This window comes from Sapajus apella, unplaced genomic scaffold, assembly GCF_009761245.1.
Source record: "Sapajus apella isolate SASKATOON/1434 unplaced genomic scaffold, GSC_monkey_1.0 scaffold123, whole genome shotgun sequence".
In the NCBI taxonomy this organism is placed as follows: Eukaryota; Metazoa; Chordata; class Mammalia; order Primates; family Cebidae; genus Sapajus; species Sapajus apella.
In genome coordinates, this window is record NW_022437063.1 from 61,295 (window position 1) to 77,815 (window position 16,521).

General features: G+C 56.5%; 1 protein-coding gene across 3 annotated transcripts in view; it reads right to left on the bottom strand.

Annotated features, from left to right (window-relative positions):
• Nucleotides 1-343: 343 nt before the first annotated feature.
• LOC116538844 (NADH-cytochrome b5 reductase 3) overlaps nt 344-16,521 on the bottom strand; it is a 30,036-nt gene continuing 13,858 nt past the window's right edge. For all 3 annotated transcript variants that reach the window (XM_032261360.1, XM_032261361.1, XM_032261362.1), the window contains exons 2-9: nt 15,890-16,021; nt 12,190-12,262; nt 11,693-11,799; nt 8,833-8,962; nt 8,302-8,385; nt 8,031-8,116; nt 4,476-4,575; nt 344-1,465 (exon numbers count right to left, since the gene is read on the bottom strand). In XM_032261360.1, coding sequence (XP_032117251.1) covers nt 1,293-1,465; nt 4,476-4,575; nt 8,031-8,116; nt 8,302-8,385; nt 8,833-8,962; nt 11,693-11,799; nt 12,190-12,262; nt 15,890-16,021 — 885 coding nt within the window. In that variant the 3' untranslated portion in view covers nt 344-1,292. The remainder of the gene's footprint in view (nt 1,466-4,475; nt 4,576-8,030; nt 8,117-8,301; nt 8,386-8,832; nt 8,963-11,692; nt 11,800-12,189; nt 12,263-15,889; nt 16,022-16,521) is intronic.

A 16,521-nucleotide genomic window follows, 5' to 3' on the forward strand; every position in this document is an offset into this window, starting at 1 on the left:
GGAGGCTGCAGTGAGCTGAGATCACGCCACTGCACTCCAGCCTAGACGACAGAGCAAGACTGTCTCTTAAAAAACAAAAATTTAGCTGGCTGTGGTGGTGCGTGCCCATAATCCCAGCTACTCAGGGAGGCTGAGGCGGGAGAATCAGTTGAACCTAGGAGGCAGAGGTTGCAGTGAGCTGAGATCACACCACTGCACTCCAGCCTGGGTGACAGAGGGAGACTCTGTCTCAAAAAGAAAAACAAAAGAAAAAGAAAAAAGAAATGCTGGGTCTTCCCAGCCCTTTCCTGTCCCCCCACCCCTTGTGATGCAGGTCACAGGCCCTTGAGGAGCTACAGAAGGGTTAATATTAGCAAAGTTTACTTCATTTTTTTTCTGCTCATAAATGACTCTGGAAAAGCCGATACACAAGCGGCTAACACAAACTGTAGTCTAAAGGCAATGTCGAGGTCACCAACGTCCCTCAGACGCGAGGCACTGCTCAGAATCCCCCTGTGCTGGGGGTGAGGGCAGGAGGGGACGGTGTAGGACACAGGAATAAACACACATGGTTATGGGAGTCCTGCTGCCGGGGATGGTGGCCCCAGCCCAGGACCCCAAAACAACCAGGCGGTGCAGTGGGCTGCCCAGCCCACAGCTCGGGGCTCCCAAGGCTGCCTCTGTGTTTGGATGGGTTGGAAGGAAATGCCGAGGCTCCGTGGCCAGCACCCTCTTCCCACTCTAGCCAGAGGTGAGCCAAGCCCCTGGCTGGCCAGAGCCCGGGGTGGGGAGCAGCGCCCCCAAGGGGGCTTTCTGGTGTCGCTGTCTCTCTCACGCAGTGTCAGGTGCTGAGGCCTGGGCCCAGCCCTGAGGCAGGAGTGGTGGCGGCAGGTGAGGCTGGGGGGGGCCCTGGCACCTGCAGCTGTGGACTGCCCATCTGCATCTGCTGACATCCTGACTGTGGACCAAGGCCGGGAAGGGTGGGCCGAGGGGGCTGCTGGCAGCCCTCGGCCTTGTAGTGTGTGTGTGGGGTGGACGAGGGGTCACGAGGACAGGGATGGGGCGGGGCGTCTCTGGTAAGAACCAGTAAGTGCCGGCAGGACCCACCCTGAAGGCTCAGCTGTGGCCCACCTGGGACGGAGCCCTGCTCCCAAAGGGGCCCCAGGAGGCCTGCTGAGCTGGGTGATGCACCAGGGCACGGGCAGGCCAGGCTGAACCCGGAGCCCCAGTGTGCGATGTGGGGAGGTGACAGGGTGAGCGTGGACAGGGCGTAGGGCGCGCGGGGCAGGTGGCCATGTGACTGTGCCCGGCCCTCAGAAGGCGAAGCAGAGCTCCTTGGGGTGGCCCACACGGTCCAGGTTGGGCAGGCAGGCGTACTGGATCATGGGTGGGGGGCCACACATCAGCATCAGCGGCTCCTCCTCCGGGGGCGGAAGGTGGTCCCGGATCATCTCCTCGTTCACGAAGCCCTGGCTGTAGTCCCAAGCTGTGGGGTGAGAGACCAGGTGAGCTGACGTGTGGCTGCGTCGCCACCAACCTGCTGACCAAGCAGCCCTAGGCTGTGAATTCCCCAGATGTTGAAAAAATGAGAGGCAAGGCCGGGTGTGGTGGCTCACGCCTGCAATCCAAGCACTTTGGAGGCCAAGGCAGGCGGATCACCTGAGGTTGGGAGTTCAAGACCAGCCTGACCAACATGGTGAAACCCCGTCTCTACTAAAAATACAAAAAATTAGCTGGGCATGGTGGCGCGTGCCTGTAATCCCAGCTACTCAGGAGGCTGAGGCAGGAGAATTGCCTGAACCCAGGAGTCGGAGGTTGCGGTGAGCCGAGATAGCGCCATTGCACTCCAGCCTGGGTAACAAGAGTGAAACTCTGTCTCAAAAATAAATAAATAAATAAATAAAGAGATGGGAATTGGCTGCATTGTCCCGGCTGGCATGTAGTGGCTATTCACAGGTACGATCACAATGCACTCCAGCCTGGAGCTCCTGGGCGCACGCGATCCTCCTGCCTCAACAGGTGCATGCCACTGTGCCTGGCTCAGTGTGTTTTTCCTTTCTTTCTTTTTTTTTTTTTAAACAGGGTCGCGCTCTTGTTGCCCAGGCTGGAGTGTAATGACACATTCTTGGGTCACCGCAACCTCCGCCTTCCGGGTTCAGGTGATTCTCCTGCCTCAGCCTCCCAAGTAGCTGGGATTACAGGCATGCGCCACCATGTCTGGCTAATTTTATATTTTTTTTTTAATTTTTTTATTTTAAGCCATGGAAAATTAAAGCAATTAATTAAATAATTTTGTATTTTTAATAGATATGGGGTTTCTCTGTATTGGCCAGGCTGGTCTCAAACTCCCGACCTCAGGTGATCTGCCCACCTCAGCCTCCCAAAGTGCTGCGATTACAGGCATGAGCCATAGCATCCAGCCTCTTAGTGCATTTTTTTCTATACCTGTCCTGAAAGCGGCTCTGTGGGGAAAACAGTCACTGAACCCGCCTGGAGTCCTCGCTGCTCTCCTCATCCTCCACTTAGCTATGCTACAGCCAGACTGGCCTATCACCACTTTCTCAACCTCTGGAATTTCAGCCTACATCTGTTGCTACAGCAGTACCTCAACTGGCCTTGAATTGTGGGTCATGGTGGCAATAAATAAATCCTAGGAGACCACCCAACTATTCCTCTCACTGGCAGGTAACTGCCCCTAGGCGGTGGTGCAGGTGCTGCCGCGTGTTGCCACCAGGGGTCAGCATCGGCGCCGCCCTGCAGGACCAGGTCTTGCTCTGACGACAAGGCAGGGCTCCCGCAGGCACCCAGGATTGGGATGACTCTCATCCCAGATAGGGATCAGGCTAAAGCCTGCTGTAGGAGCCGGCCCCGCCCACGATATTAGAAACTGCAGTCACAAGGGAGCAAAGTGGCCTGTCATTTCCTCCCTTTAGATGGACACATGCGCACAGGATAAATGCTCTTCTTTACTAGAAGAGAAATGGCAGCTAGACTCCCAGAACCAGTGCCCTGGCTGATCTCCGCTCCACCTGCTGCCTGGCTTTGCTCAGCCTCCTGCATTACACGAACTGCGGCACTATACCCGCGCAGTAATTTACTAAGAAATCTGCTTTCCATTAGTCCTCAGCCTCCCGCACTGGAATGTCAGCTGTGCGGCCAGGTTGGCTTTGTGAGCACACCGGGTGGAGGGGCCGCCCTGCAGGGGTTGGGCTAACCCAGGACTACCAGTCCTGCTGGAGGCCGGACACGGTGACAACCCACACATCCACCCTCCTCCCCAGGCCTGGCTCTCAGTCAGAGGGCCTGGGATCCAAGCTGGTCATTTGAGGAGGGCAGCTCCTCCTTCAGGGATGGACCCAGGTGACCCAGCCAAGGAGCCCATGTGCTCCTTTCTGGGAAGAGCGGAGGGTGGTGTGGGCAGAGCTCCCTCATCAGCAGAGGGTGTGCACCCCCTGCCATCGATGAGTCCTGGGGGAACAGTCAGGCTGCAGGAGGTGCTGGAGGCAAAGCAGGGGCAGATGGTGGGACATGAGGCCCCAAGCTGGCACTCAAGCGGTGTTCAAAAACAGTGCTTCTAACACTTAGAAATTTCCCAGAAAATGCAGGCGCAGGTCCCCAGCTTCTCTTGAAAAGCAGAAGCCCTGGCCACACAGGGCTGTGCACCTCCACGGTGGGACTGCCCACGCGGACGGGGCTGTGTCCTCTGGACCTGGCAGAAGCGCTCCAATTTACCGCAGTCCCCGCCTCTCCCTACAGACGCTCAGCCCTGAAGCCAACCATCACCAGAATGATCCCTCGGAAGCCTGAGCTTTGCTTTTCTTAGAGCAAAGAAGAAGTTGTGATATTCCTTGTACCTACATCATTATCTGAAGCCAAAAAGGGAAGGGCACTTTAACTCCCAGAGGGCAACATCACTGCAAGTGGTGGCCCTCAATCGCTGCCTCCTGCACAATCTTGGCTCCCCCACAACTCCCTTGGCAAGCAGCTCAGCCACTGGCCAGGTGGAACACGGGTGACCCCAACATCGGCCCAGCCCACTCCCCAGGACTGACGATGGGAGAGAAGATGGCCTCGGCGCACTCCGCAGCGCTGGAGAGAGTGCAGGCTAGGAAGTGGAAGCAGCAGCCGCCACCGCTGCCCCAAGACTTGCCACAAAGTGAGCCCAGCCCAGGCAGAGGATGCCGGCCTTCTCCGCTCAGCCCAGGGAGAGGACGCCGGCCTTCTCCGCCCAGCCGGGCAGTGCAACGCGCCCAGGAAAGGACTCTGCCTCTGGAGGCAAGGACCTGGGTTCCTGGCTGGGCTGTGGTGGTTTCCGCTGTGTGGCATCAGTGAACCCTTGTTACTCATCTGTGAGACAGGGCCACACCACCTCCTTCCCACAGGGCCACAGTGAGTGCCACAGATCGTGCAAAGGCTCAAGGCTGCAAAGGACTGGGCACAGATGAGCTGCAGGCCGGCACCTCACACCCAGCCAGCGCGGGGCCTCCCTCGCTCACCTTCAGGGGCTCTGTCCAACGTGTACCAGAGCTTGAAGCGCGAAGAATGTTCATTCCGGAGTTCCTCTAGCTCAGGCCGCAGCAAGATGTCCTTCTCAGTCTGCAGGGGACAGGGCCAGGCGATCAGGAGGGGCAGGTGGCAGAGACCACCCCAGAGACACTCCACAGAGATGCGCCTGGTCATCGTGCCCAGGAGGGGACTCAGCCAGAGCTCACCCGCCACCCCTCTCTCCTGGTCTAGCCTACGGAGCCCCTCACAACTGCTGACGACGGGACGAAGGCATTCGCTACAAACTCAGTGTGTGAACTGCTTCAGATGTGGGGAAACGTACATGTCCTGAGAGCAAGAAAAATGGAAAACTAAGTCGGCAGAGCCTCACACCAGCAAACAGAAGAGACAAGAAGGGCGCCAGGACCTCCAGGCAGTCAGCCAGGGTTTTAACAGACAATAAGCAAAGGCCTGTGAGAAGCTCCGGGTGTGCCACCCTCCGCCCTCCAGCAGGTCTTTTTGCCTTCTGGGAGCTCACTCAGGTTGTACCTCCAGAAACTAGGAAGTACAGACGCCACTCCCCAACCCACCTGGCCCTCCCGGGCCTTGCCCACGTCCATCCCCCTGGCTGGCCTACGACTCCTGCACCCCCACCCAGCTGTCACAGAGCCCTACAGAACTCAGTCCAATGTCATCCTGGACCCCCCCAAGGGCTTTCAGGGATCTCCTCCTGAATCTCCCACCTGACTGAGCACGCTACCCACCTGTTCCCCTTCTGATCACAGGCTATTACCAGGTGTTTGCAAGTCACACAGGGACAGACGGGGCTCCTCAGGCCAGTGTGCGGTGTCAATGACCTCATGAGACTCACAGAAACTAGGGGCCAAAGAGCACTGCCACCCAGAATGGGCTGCCCACTAACAAATCGCTACTGAGCTCCCAGGCTGGGTGAGGGCAGGGTGGATGCTCCCCAGGAGGCAGCCCCAGGAGGTGTGACTTCTCTGTTCCCAGGGCTGGGGAACAGCACCCACCCTCTCTGTGGCCCCAGGCACCTGAATATGGGAATCGCAAGGGTGGAAAATGCAAGCAGCTCCTCCTTGCTCCTCTCCAGGAGATGAGCTGTGAGTCCTAAGCTTCAACACGTCCCAGGGAAGGCGGGGTGTTGAACCGTTTTTCTAGTTTCTGAGGATAGGAGGCTGAGGGCCCTTCCTGCTCTAATGGGGTAAGGACACAGACAGGGACAGGCTTTGGGCCAGACAAGCTCAAGGACAAAAAAAATGCAGAAATTATGGAAGAAAAAGTACCTGAAAGTCTTCAGAAAGAAAAAGCGTCAGGATTTTTGTGTCTATCTTTTGACTTTTTTCTATGTGTTAACTATGTGTAATTTTCTTTTTAGGCAGGGCGTGGTGGCTCATGCCTGTAATCCCAGCACTTTGGGAGGCTGAGGCAGGCGGATCACTGAAGGTCAGGAGTTTGAGACCAGCCTGGCCAACATTATGAAACCTCATCTGTACTAAACATATAAAAAATTAGCTGGGCATGGTGGCGCATGTCTGTACTCTCAGCTACTCGAGAAGCTGAGGCAGAAGAATCGCTTGAACCTGGGAGGTGGAGGCTGTACTGAGCCAAGATCACACCATTGCACTCCAGCCTGGGCAACAAGAGTAAAACTCAGTCTCAATTAAAAAAAAAAGTTGGGCGGGCATAATGGCTCACGCCTGTAATCCAAGCACTTTGGAGGCCAAGATGGGCGGATCACCTGAGGTCGGGAGTTCAAGACCAGCTTGACCAACATGGTGAAACCCCGTCTTAAAAAGTAAATAAATAAATAAAAATTTTTTTAAAAAAGTTAAGTCTTCCTATCTGAGCCAAAGTGCGTCTCATGCTTTAATCCTCAGCACCATCCTGTGAGGTGGCTGCTGCTGAGACCCACATGACAGATGAACAGAGGGATGGGACTTCAGGGCTTCCCAGCTCAACACAAAGTACTGAGGTCACGGAGGAAGGAAGGAGAGGAAAGGAGGGGCAAGGACACTACTGGCCCGGTTCTCAGAGTGTCACGTGGGGACACCTGGAGCTGGGATCCTTCAGAGAATCCCTGGGGCCAAACGGTTTTCATATAATACTGAGACACTGTTGGTATTTTTCACTCCTGCTCTGAGGAGAGGCTGTGTGACTCGAAACCTTACACAGAGGGGGTGCCGAAGCAGACACAGGAATCCAGGTGTCCTGTGAAGCCAGACATCTAAGGTTGGCAAAAATGTAAAACAAAATGTTTTCTAAAATAGTTGTTTTTTTTTTTTTTTCTACTTTTTTTTGAGACGGAGTTTCACTCTTGTTACCCAGGCTGGAGTGCAATGGCGCTGCCTCGGCTCACCGCAACCTCCGCCTCCTGGGTTCAGGCAATTCTCCTGCCTCAACCTCCTGAGTAGCTGGGATTACAGGCACACGCCACCATGCCCAGCTAATGTTTTGTATTTTTAGTAGAGACGGGGTTTCACCATGTTGACCAGGATGGTCTCGATCTCTTGACCTCGTGATCCACCCGCCTCGGCCTCCCAAAGTGCTGGGATTACAGGCTTGAGCCACCGCGCCCGGCCTTCTAAAATAGTTTTTAAAAAATAAAAATACGCCCTGGTTTCAGCACTTCCTATGAGACATGTGCAGTCAAGCCCCTCTCAGAGGCTGTGTGCCGAGGTACAAAACGAGGTGACCACACTGCCCTCGCTACCAGTGCAAAGATGGCCGGTAGAGGTGACAGACGGTCTGACGGCCACCAAGCCTCTGCTGCCCTCCCTCCCTCCACACCAGCCAGCTTGCAATTTCTGACTCTTTCTCCCCTGGGCCTAGCAAGGCCATCTCAGTTTGCCTTGGGGCTGTTTTCTGCAGCTGGAGGGCGGGGTGGGCCAAGGACGCACATCCAAGACCCTAAGGCAAGTATCTCCTTCTCCCTCAAATCCACGTCATCAGTCTCAAAACACTGACCCTGGAAAGACCTTGCAACAACCCTGTTTCATCAGCTCATTCCACAGATGAGAGCGTGAAGCCCAGAGAGGGAAAGCGGCTGGTCCAAGGCCACACAGCAGGCCAGGGCAGGCAGGCAGTGGGCTTGAGGACAAGGATATGAATCAGGAGCCAGAGAGACGAACATTCAAATCCTGCCCTGACACCCTGTAGCTCAGGGACTTCTTGCAAACGTCTGGTCATTTGTAAGATGGGCCCCTCCATCTCCAGGCCCACACTGGCCCAAGCCCAGGCCAGCGTTCTTCCCACTCCACCGGGGGGTTCCAAACCGTGTTCACGGTGAAGGCAGTTCTGAGTTTTAGAGGAAGCCGCTGGGGAGGGGGTGTTCAGGGAGCTCCCCACAAGGCAGCCCCCTCAGCCGGACACAGGCTCTGCACTACAACACCTGCCCTCCATGTGCTGCCAAGAACGTTCGGAGCCCCTCCCATTCCGGTCATCCCCAGAATCTCAGCAGAGCCATGCAGACCCCTCAACAGCACCTGACGGGCCCAGAGTCCCCTCAGGGAAAGCTGAGTTTGCATATCATAGGGATGCCCACTGACCTGGTTGGCAAAGAGCAGGTGGCATACAGTATGGTCATCAGGGTCCTTCATGATGGCCCGGATCACCTGCAGCATCGGGGTGATGCCTGCAAGACAGCCGGCCAGGCCCCCCACGTGCTGAGCGAGGCCTGCTCACAGGCACCGCCCCGCTCAGGTGTACAAGGGGGAGAGGGGCCAGGAACACTCCCGACCCAACCCATAACATCTGCCACCAGGCGCCTCAGTGGGGGAACATCTGCCACCAGGCGCCTCAGTGGGGGGTTCCACGTACCTGTCCCTCCCGCGATCATGCCCACAGACTTCACTGTCTTGATGACGGGGTTGGATTTTTTGTCAGGTCGGATGGCAAACTTCCCTGGGGAGAAAGAACGGGTGAGGCCAACTGTCCAGTGTGCCATGCTTAGGGGCTGGAGATGCTGCAGAACCTGCCCCCACACTTTGAGGACCAAGGTGGATGGAGGTGGCTGCCATTGTACTCCAGCCGTCAGGACAGTGCAGGAGCAGCAGAGAGGTTGGGGACCCGGAGGCCAGCTCCGCCCCCTTGCTTGCTTGTTTCAGATGCTGAGAAAACCAAACAAAGCCTGGCAGCCAGTGGGCTGTGGCCCCCAGGAGCCGCCCGTCCGCATCCCCTGTGCTGACAACTTATCCCCTCTACAGCCAGGGAGATTCAGGTCCCAGAGAGGGACAGCTGGCCCAACGAGAGTCACCCATCCACACAGAGCCAGGGGCCTGCACCCAGCACCCCCAAGCTCTCCAATTCTCAGAGCCTGCTCTGTAATCAGGGGATTCCGACCCGAATCACCTTTGCCCTGGTAGACCAGCAGCCCGCTGGGGCCCCGGAAGTCAATGTTGTCTCCAATCTGCATGCTTTCCAGGTACTGAGACATCTTCCCTCCAGCAGGAAACTTGGGATGAGTGTCCTTGAAGTAAACCTGCAAGACACCCCCACAGCCCTCAGTTCCAGCTCCTGGGCCTGCCCACAGCAGGAGGAAGCGCCTCTTCTGCGGCTCCTCTCAGGCTCACACAGGGCCTTCTCCTGTGTGGCCCCATCCACCCAGCTGCTAAATCGTACCTGTCCTGCACCCATCCTTCACCCCTCCCTCCAGGAAGCAGCCTCCACCTGACATCCCCGGGGAAAGCAAGGCGCCAACCTGGTGTACGAGGCCAACCAACTGCGGGGCTAGATACGCTCACATTTCACCAGCTGTCTCTGGGGCCCCTCCGAATGGGAGACAATGACATCTGTCAGCAAAGTCAAGGCTCCGGGAGGCCCACTCAGCCACACTCCTCCTGAGGGCCATTCAGTCCCTTCCGTTTTGTGCTGTTGTAAAAACCTTGTTCAGCTTGGAACTACCTCCTGCCCTGCACTCTCTGGGATTGCTGTCTTGGAAAAGTGAAGCGCCTCGATCCGACCCACGCGCGAAGAGATGGGGAGACAGGAGGAGCGGCGCACGCTGGCCAGGGAGTCTGATGGATGCAGAAGGGAAAGGCAGCTGGGGGAGGGACAGTGTGTGTCCAAGGCCTCGGGGAGGGGAGCCTGTTGTGGCCTCAGCACAGAGGGTGGCTACGGGGCGTGGAGGCAGAGGGGAGAGGAGGGTCAGGGAGAGGCAGGCAGAGCCCACTGTCCTGGGCCCAGGGTGCCAGGCCAGGACTCTGACCTTTACCAAGGACCAAGGGAGCCAGCAAGGTTTCCAAGCTAGCGGGGGCCTGGTCACCTGTGAGTTTTTCATCCCCAACTTGAATCCTCCCAATAGCTTCTCTACATCTGGCCAGAAAGACTTCAACGTGAACAGATGTGTGAGCCCTCATCACCACCTCTGTGCTTCTAGACAAAGCTCCAAACCTTACTGGGGCCTCCAAGGCCCTGCGTAGCCCCACTGACCTCTCCCACCCCTTGCCCCCACCCTCCAGCCACGTCAATCCTCGAGCCTGCTGCTGACCTCAGGTCCTTTGCACCTGAAGCTCCTTTTCTTCCTTCTTCACTTGCTCAGCGCCTGCTCAGCCCCAGATCTCACCATCACTGTCACCTGCTAGGGGGCCGCTCTCACCAGCCAGCCCACCCATCTCCCTGGTGACCCTGGAAGCTCAGTCACAGCTACCTGTCCCCAGCAAGGAGCACCGGCTTCCCCATGACTGTGTGCTCAGTGTCCTCCAGCCAGACAGGCTCCTGAGGCCAGGCCTGGATGCTCCAGCAAGGAAGGAGCCCAGGCCAGGCAGACCCAGTGCCCCTCCCCACCCTCGAGATCCAGTGCCTGCTCCCAGACCTGGCAAGACTCATGGCCTCAGCTGCGGCCCACCAAGGGGGCTCGAGGGGTACCTGAGGGTGCTGGGCTAGGGAAGCTGTGGGGCCCCACAGCCACTGGTCTAGGCTGCTTCTCATCTGCTGTTCTGCAGGAAAGCTTGTATTTTTTTTTTTTTTTCTTTTTTTGACCGAGTCCTGTTCTATTGCACAGGCTGGAGTGTAGTGGTGTAATCTTGGTTCACTGCAACCTCTGCCTCCCAGGTTCAAGCAATTCTCCTGCCTCAGCCTCCCGGGTAGATGGAACTATAGCTGTGTGACACCACGGCCAGCTAATTTTTTTTTTTTTTTTTTTTAAGATGGGGTTTCACCATGTTGGTCAGGCTGGTCTTGAACTCCCGACCTCAGGTGATCCACCCGCCTTGGCCTCCAAAGTGCTTGGACTACAGGCGTGGGCCACCACGCCCGGCCCAGCTAATTTTTTAATATCTTTAGTAGAGATGGGTTTTCACCACGTTGGCCAGGCTGGTCTTGAACTCCTGACCTCACTCAGGTGATCTGCCTGCCTCGGCCTCCCAAAGTTCTGGAATTACAGGTGTGAGCCACCGAGCCCAGCTGAAATCTTGTATTTCTAATTTGCATAAAAAATGTCCCTGCTGGGGCCACCGTGCTGCCTCTGACTTCCACTCGGCTTGTGTTTTAGGCTCTGGGCTGCAGACCCTAATGGCTACATCTTCTCCTGTAAACCTCCACCTCCAACCCCATGATGGACCCCAGCAAGCCCAGCACCCCAGCTCCAAGGCAATATCCCATGAGCCCCTCACATGCTGCCCTAGCAGGCCTGGGGGACATTTCTCAAGGAAACAAGTAAGAACGGGGCCTGCGTGTCACGGAGGCCCAGCCGCTGACCACAGTGGAGTGGCTGCCTCGCCTCACCCCACGCTCGGGACCCAGCTCCCAGGGATCTCCCAGCGTGAGTGCAGGGGTGGGGCTGTGCCATCACACCTCGGAGCAAGAGCGTCTGCACCACCAGCCGGACTTCCTTCCTGGCACCTCTGCTGCAGGCACCTGTCCTTGTTTAAAGGCACTTGGCCTGAAGCCTGGCCCTGATCTCTGCCAAGGCCATGGCTTTTGTTGGTAAACCATGACTTGCTATTTACTCAGAAACCAGCACAGGGAGCACTGGGCCTTTAGAGACAGGCTGTGGGGAATGGGGGCCCGAGAGGGCTCTAGAAGCCACCACACCTTCAAGCCCCTGGGGAAGTGGGGCAGCCCTGACCGAGGCTGGGCTGCGCAGGGACCCATGGATACATCCCACATCGACCCCCTGCCTTCCCTGTCCAGGGGGTCCATGTGGGATGTGGGCTGTTGCCATGGCCACCCACCCACCCACCCCTCCACAGTCATGACCCAGAGGCTTCACCTTGATGACCAGGTCCACAAAGCCCTTGTCATCATCGCTGGAGACAGGTGTGTAGGGCCGGATGACCAGGTTTCCATCAATTCGAGCCGAGAGGTAGATGTGCTGGCCTGCAGGACAGGACGGGGTCACTCCAGGTCAGAGATCATCCCTGTGGGTGACCCCTGGGTCTTGTCAACCCACTCCACTGCACCATGCCCAGCATTCAAAGCCTAGCCTGGCCTCACCTCCCACGGCCCCTCCCACCAACCCTCCCAGGGACTCCCCTCACATCCCAGCTTCCAGCCTCCACGCCTTCACTCCTGCTGTGCCACTGCCAGGGACCCTGGGCCTTCCCGTTCTCATTTGATAGACTCGCCCTCAAAGGCCCAGGGCAGCTGTCACCTCCTCCTGAAGCCTTCCCTGCTCTCCCTGGTGGAAACGTAAAGCTCCCCTCTCTCTGATCTAGTGCCCCAGCTGCCTGCCAGGCTCCACGTGGGCCCGGCAGGGGCAGGACTCACCGACAGGGAGGCCCAGGATGTGCTGGGGCGACGGCAGGGCGAAGCGGAAGCGCCGGGTGTCATGGCTGATGATCTGTAGAGAGGCCCAAAGCTGACAGACGTCCCCCAGGGCAGAGGGGCTCCCAGGCCTCAGAACCCCCATCCCATTCCGCCTCAGGGTCCCCACCCTTTCCCAGTGCCCCTGAGTGTTCTTGTAAGAAGTGACACTGATACCACGTGCCATGCACACACCCGCACATTGCATGTGAGGTGCTGAGGTCAGGTGCATGCTGGGTATGTCTGTCCGGCTGGCCCAGAGGGGCCACATGCAAGGTGGCCAGTGTAGGGAATGAACCCAGGCTCCCCAAGGGAGGACGCCAGACAGCCCAAAAAACTTCCAGGACAGGGAGAGAGGAATCCACCTCTGCCATCAGCTCAAGCAGTGGCTGGAATAGAAGGAAACACTCGGCATCTAGATGCACAAACTGGAGTAGAGCTAGACAAGGCTGCACGTGCTCAGGCCTACACCCCAAGAGAGGGGCTACAGAGGCCATGGCAACTGAGAGCCCCTTGGGAAATGGGGCAGCCAGGACTGAGGTGGCTTCACGGGGCAGGAAGTGCAAGCCTTCCCTGCCCGGGAGCTCCAAGAGCCCAAAGCCAGGCTTCCACTCTGCACAGGGGGAGCATCCAGGGCATGTTCAGTGGCTGGGACAGTGACAGAGGAGACAGGGGAGCAGGGGGCTGGCTAAGAGCCAGGCTGGGCCAGGGATGGAGCTGAGACTAAAGCCCGTGAGGTCTTATTAAGCGGGTCTTACGCTGAGGCCAGGGACAATCACATAACGAGTTCCAGTGAGAGCTGGAACCAACCCCTGCGCCCTGAGGGTGCACTCCCTGTGGGGTATCAGGTACCGCACGGCCAGGAGAGGGAGAGTGGAGGAGCGCGCAGAAGGTGGGTGGTACTCAGCGTGTCTTACATCCAAACGTGGCAAAGTCTACACACTGTGTCAGCACTTAGAGGGGGACAACAGACCTCTCCAAAGGGGCAGAGCATCACAGATGCGCACCTCGGCTCAGTATGAGAACAAACTTCCTGACCTCAGCAGTGTTCCAGCACAGGGCAGCCGCCTCAAGGAGAGACCCATCCGTACGCGTGCGAGCAGAGGCAAATCACAGGAAAGACGGTGCAGATGCCACTCAGGATCAGGCATGCAGGCGGCCCACCGACCACTGCCCAGCAGCCCAGGCCTCAAAGCTGACTCCACCGGAAGCCTCTGCACTAGGGGCAAATGGAGCCCCAAGGCCTCCTGGAAGTGGATTCCAGGACGAGCAATTGGTCCTAACGGTCAAGGTCAGACACCCACATGCCAGAAAATATTTGGAGGAAGAACAGAAGTGAGGACAAGAGATGGAAATAACAGTGCCGGCCAGCCTCCAGCAGGGCAGCTGGGGGGCACAGCACAGGGCACCCAGAGCCGCCCACCACAGGCCCCGCAAAGCCACCATGGGCACAACATGGGGCTAAGCTGCAATCCTAGGACATCTGCCACACGCTCAATCAAAGGGACCTGTAGGGTCCCTTGTTTAACATCCCCAGGATGAAATACTAAAAGGATGCATGTTGTCTGGCTGGCTAAAAATCAGGTTATCGACCGGGCGTTGTGGCTCACGCCTGTAATCCCAGCACTTTGGGAGGCCAAGGTGGGTGGATCATGAGGTCAGGAGTTTGAGACCAGCCTGGCCAAGATGGTGAAATCTCATCTCTACTAAAACACCAAAAGTAGCCAGGGTTCAAGTGAATCTCCTGCCTCAGCCTCCCAAGTAGCTGGGATTACAAGCATGCACTACCACGCCCGGCTAATTTCATATTTTTAGTAGAGATGGGGTTTCTCCACGTTGGTCAGGCTGGTCTCGAACTCCCGACCTCAAGTGAGGTCACTGGCCTTGGCCTCCTAAAGTGCTGGGATTACAGGTATGAGCCTCTATGCCCAGCCCTACTGTTGTTTCTTAATTCCAGAAGTAATGTGTGATTTATATGTGCTCACAACAAAAACTCAGCGAAGTATGACCTCCACCCCTGCCCTGCTGCCACATTCCAGGGCCCCGTGCAGAGGGCCCAGGTCACAGCTCAGCCTGAGCCTGCCAGACCCCGTCTAGGTATCATGTTCACACACAGTGATGTGTGGAGGGGTGGGTGTGCACGCACTCAGTTTCTTTTTTTGATAATCTGATTTTTTTTTTTCTTTTTGAGACTGAGTCTCGCTCTGTCACCCAGGCTGGAGTGCAATGGCGAGATCTCGGCTCACTGCATCCTCTGCCTGCCGGGTTCAAGCAATTCTTCTGCATCAGCCTCCCAAGTAGTTGGGATTACAGGCACCTGCCACCATGCCTTGCTAATTTTCATATTTTTAGTAGAGACAGGGTTTCACCATGTTGGCCAGGCTGGTCTCAAACTCTTGACCTCAGGTGATCTACCCGCTTCAGCCACCCAAAGTGCTGGGATTACAGGCATGAGCCACCGTGCCAGGCTCATGAAATGAAATTTCATGAGTAATTTACTTTTCATTTTGTATTTTTTTGCTTCTCTCTGCTTGTCATGAACTCTGGGACAATTACAGAAACTTGCCCCAACAGTTATAGGAAGTAGCAAGCTTCGTGCCATGGAGGCCTGAGATTTCTGTGAAGCCTGAGGCTGTGGCAGATGACTTTCTCTGCTGTGACTCAGTTTTCCCTGCCACACCCCTCCTTTGCCTGCTAAGGTGGCCAGAATTAGAGCAAGGGAGGGGCTCTGAAGAGAGCAAGTGACAGAGGGAAGCAGTCTTGGCTAAGCAGCAAGGCAAAGGGGCGAGAGGATTGTTTTAAATCATAATGAGAGATTTGGAAAAAAAAGGAGTCACGCTGAGCACCATGGCCCAACACTTTGGGAAGTGGAGGTGCAGGGATGACTGACCAGCCTGGGCAACAGGATGAAACTCCACCTCTACAAAAAATACAAAAATTAGCTGTGCATTCTGGCACACGCCTGTAATTCCGGCTAGTCGGGAGGCTGAGGTAGGAGAATCGCTTGAGCCTGGAAGGCAGAGGGTGCAGTGAGCAGAGATCACACCACTGCACTCTAGCCTGCGACACAGAGCAAGACGATGTCTCAAAAAAATACATAATGAATGAATGAAAGAAGGAAAGAGAGAAGGAAAGAAAAAGGAAAAATGGAAAAGAAAAGGAAAGGAAAAAGGAGAGGGGAGGGAAAAGAAGGGGAAGCGGGGGGAAGGGGAGGGAAGGATCAAACAGGGCAGAGGAATCCCAAACAGCTGACAGCACCCAGGGAATCTGCACAGATGTGAAAGGCATCCAGGCCCAGCAGTACCAGGCTGTGGGGAATGACGCTGGGGGAGGGGAGGAAGGAGGAGGCCATATCTTCCAATCTCTCACCCCCTGCTTTCCTACCCGATAAAGGGGGGACTGGGCCTAAATGTTCTGAGGGTTCCTTCCACTCTGACCTTCCATGAGTCAGTGAGTGTGGTTCAGACAACAGGCTCTGCGGACAGAGAGACTGGGGTTTAAATCCCTCTGCCACTTCCTGGTAGCCTTAGCAAGGGACATCACCTTGCTTTCTCCATCCATAAAATGGGCAGACAAGAGTATCTACTTCAGAGTGGGACCATGGCCTGAGCGCAGAGTAGGCACCCGAGCAATGCTGTGATGCTGACGAGGATGCGGCACTCACCTCCCGGTCGATGAGCCGCAGCGGGTACTTGATGTCCGGGCTCTCGAGGGTGATGGCCGGTGTGGAGCGCTGGAACAGCTTCATGAGCAGACTGTACAGGAACCAGACTGGAGAGAGCACCACATGGCCCAACTAAAACGACAGGGAGCCACGGGGTCAGCGCGAGAGCCTGCCTTTCCCCTGCACACACCGGCTTGGCCACACTCCAGGCCGCCGCTCACACGGCCCACTCTGCCGGAGCACCCTCTCCCGACCACCCTCATCCAGAGAACTTCATCATCCATTTTGGTGCCCACGAGGAGAAGCTATAAAGACCAGACTACTGACACCTGTCACTGAGCATTACCCAGGCTTCTAGGCTCAGTACCATGAGAAAAAGTTCCATTTCCTCGGAGGAGCAGGGACCAAAAAATGCTAAGTATCAAAGCACATATTCTTTTTCACTTTGGCTACTAGGAAGCTCAGAGTAAAACATCTTTTTTGTTTATTTGAGATGGAGTTTCTTTTTTTTTTAGAGACAGCATTTCACTATGTTGGCCAGACTGGTCTTGAACTCCTGACCTCAGATGATCCACCCGCCTTGGCCTCCCAGAGTGCTAGGATTACAGGTGTGAGCCACCAGGCCCAGCTGG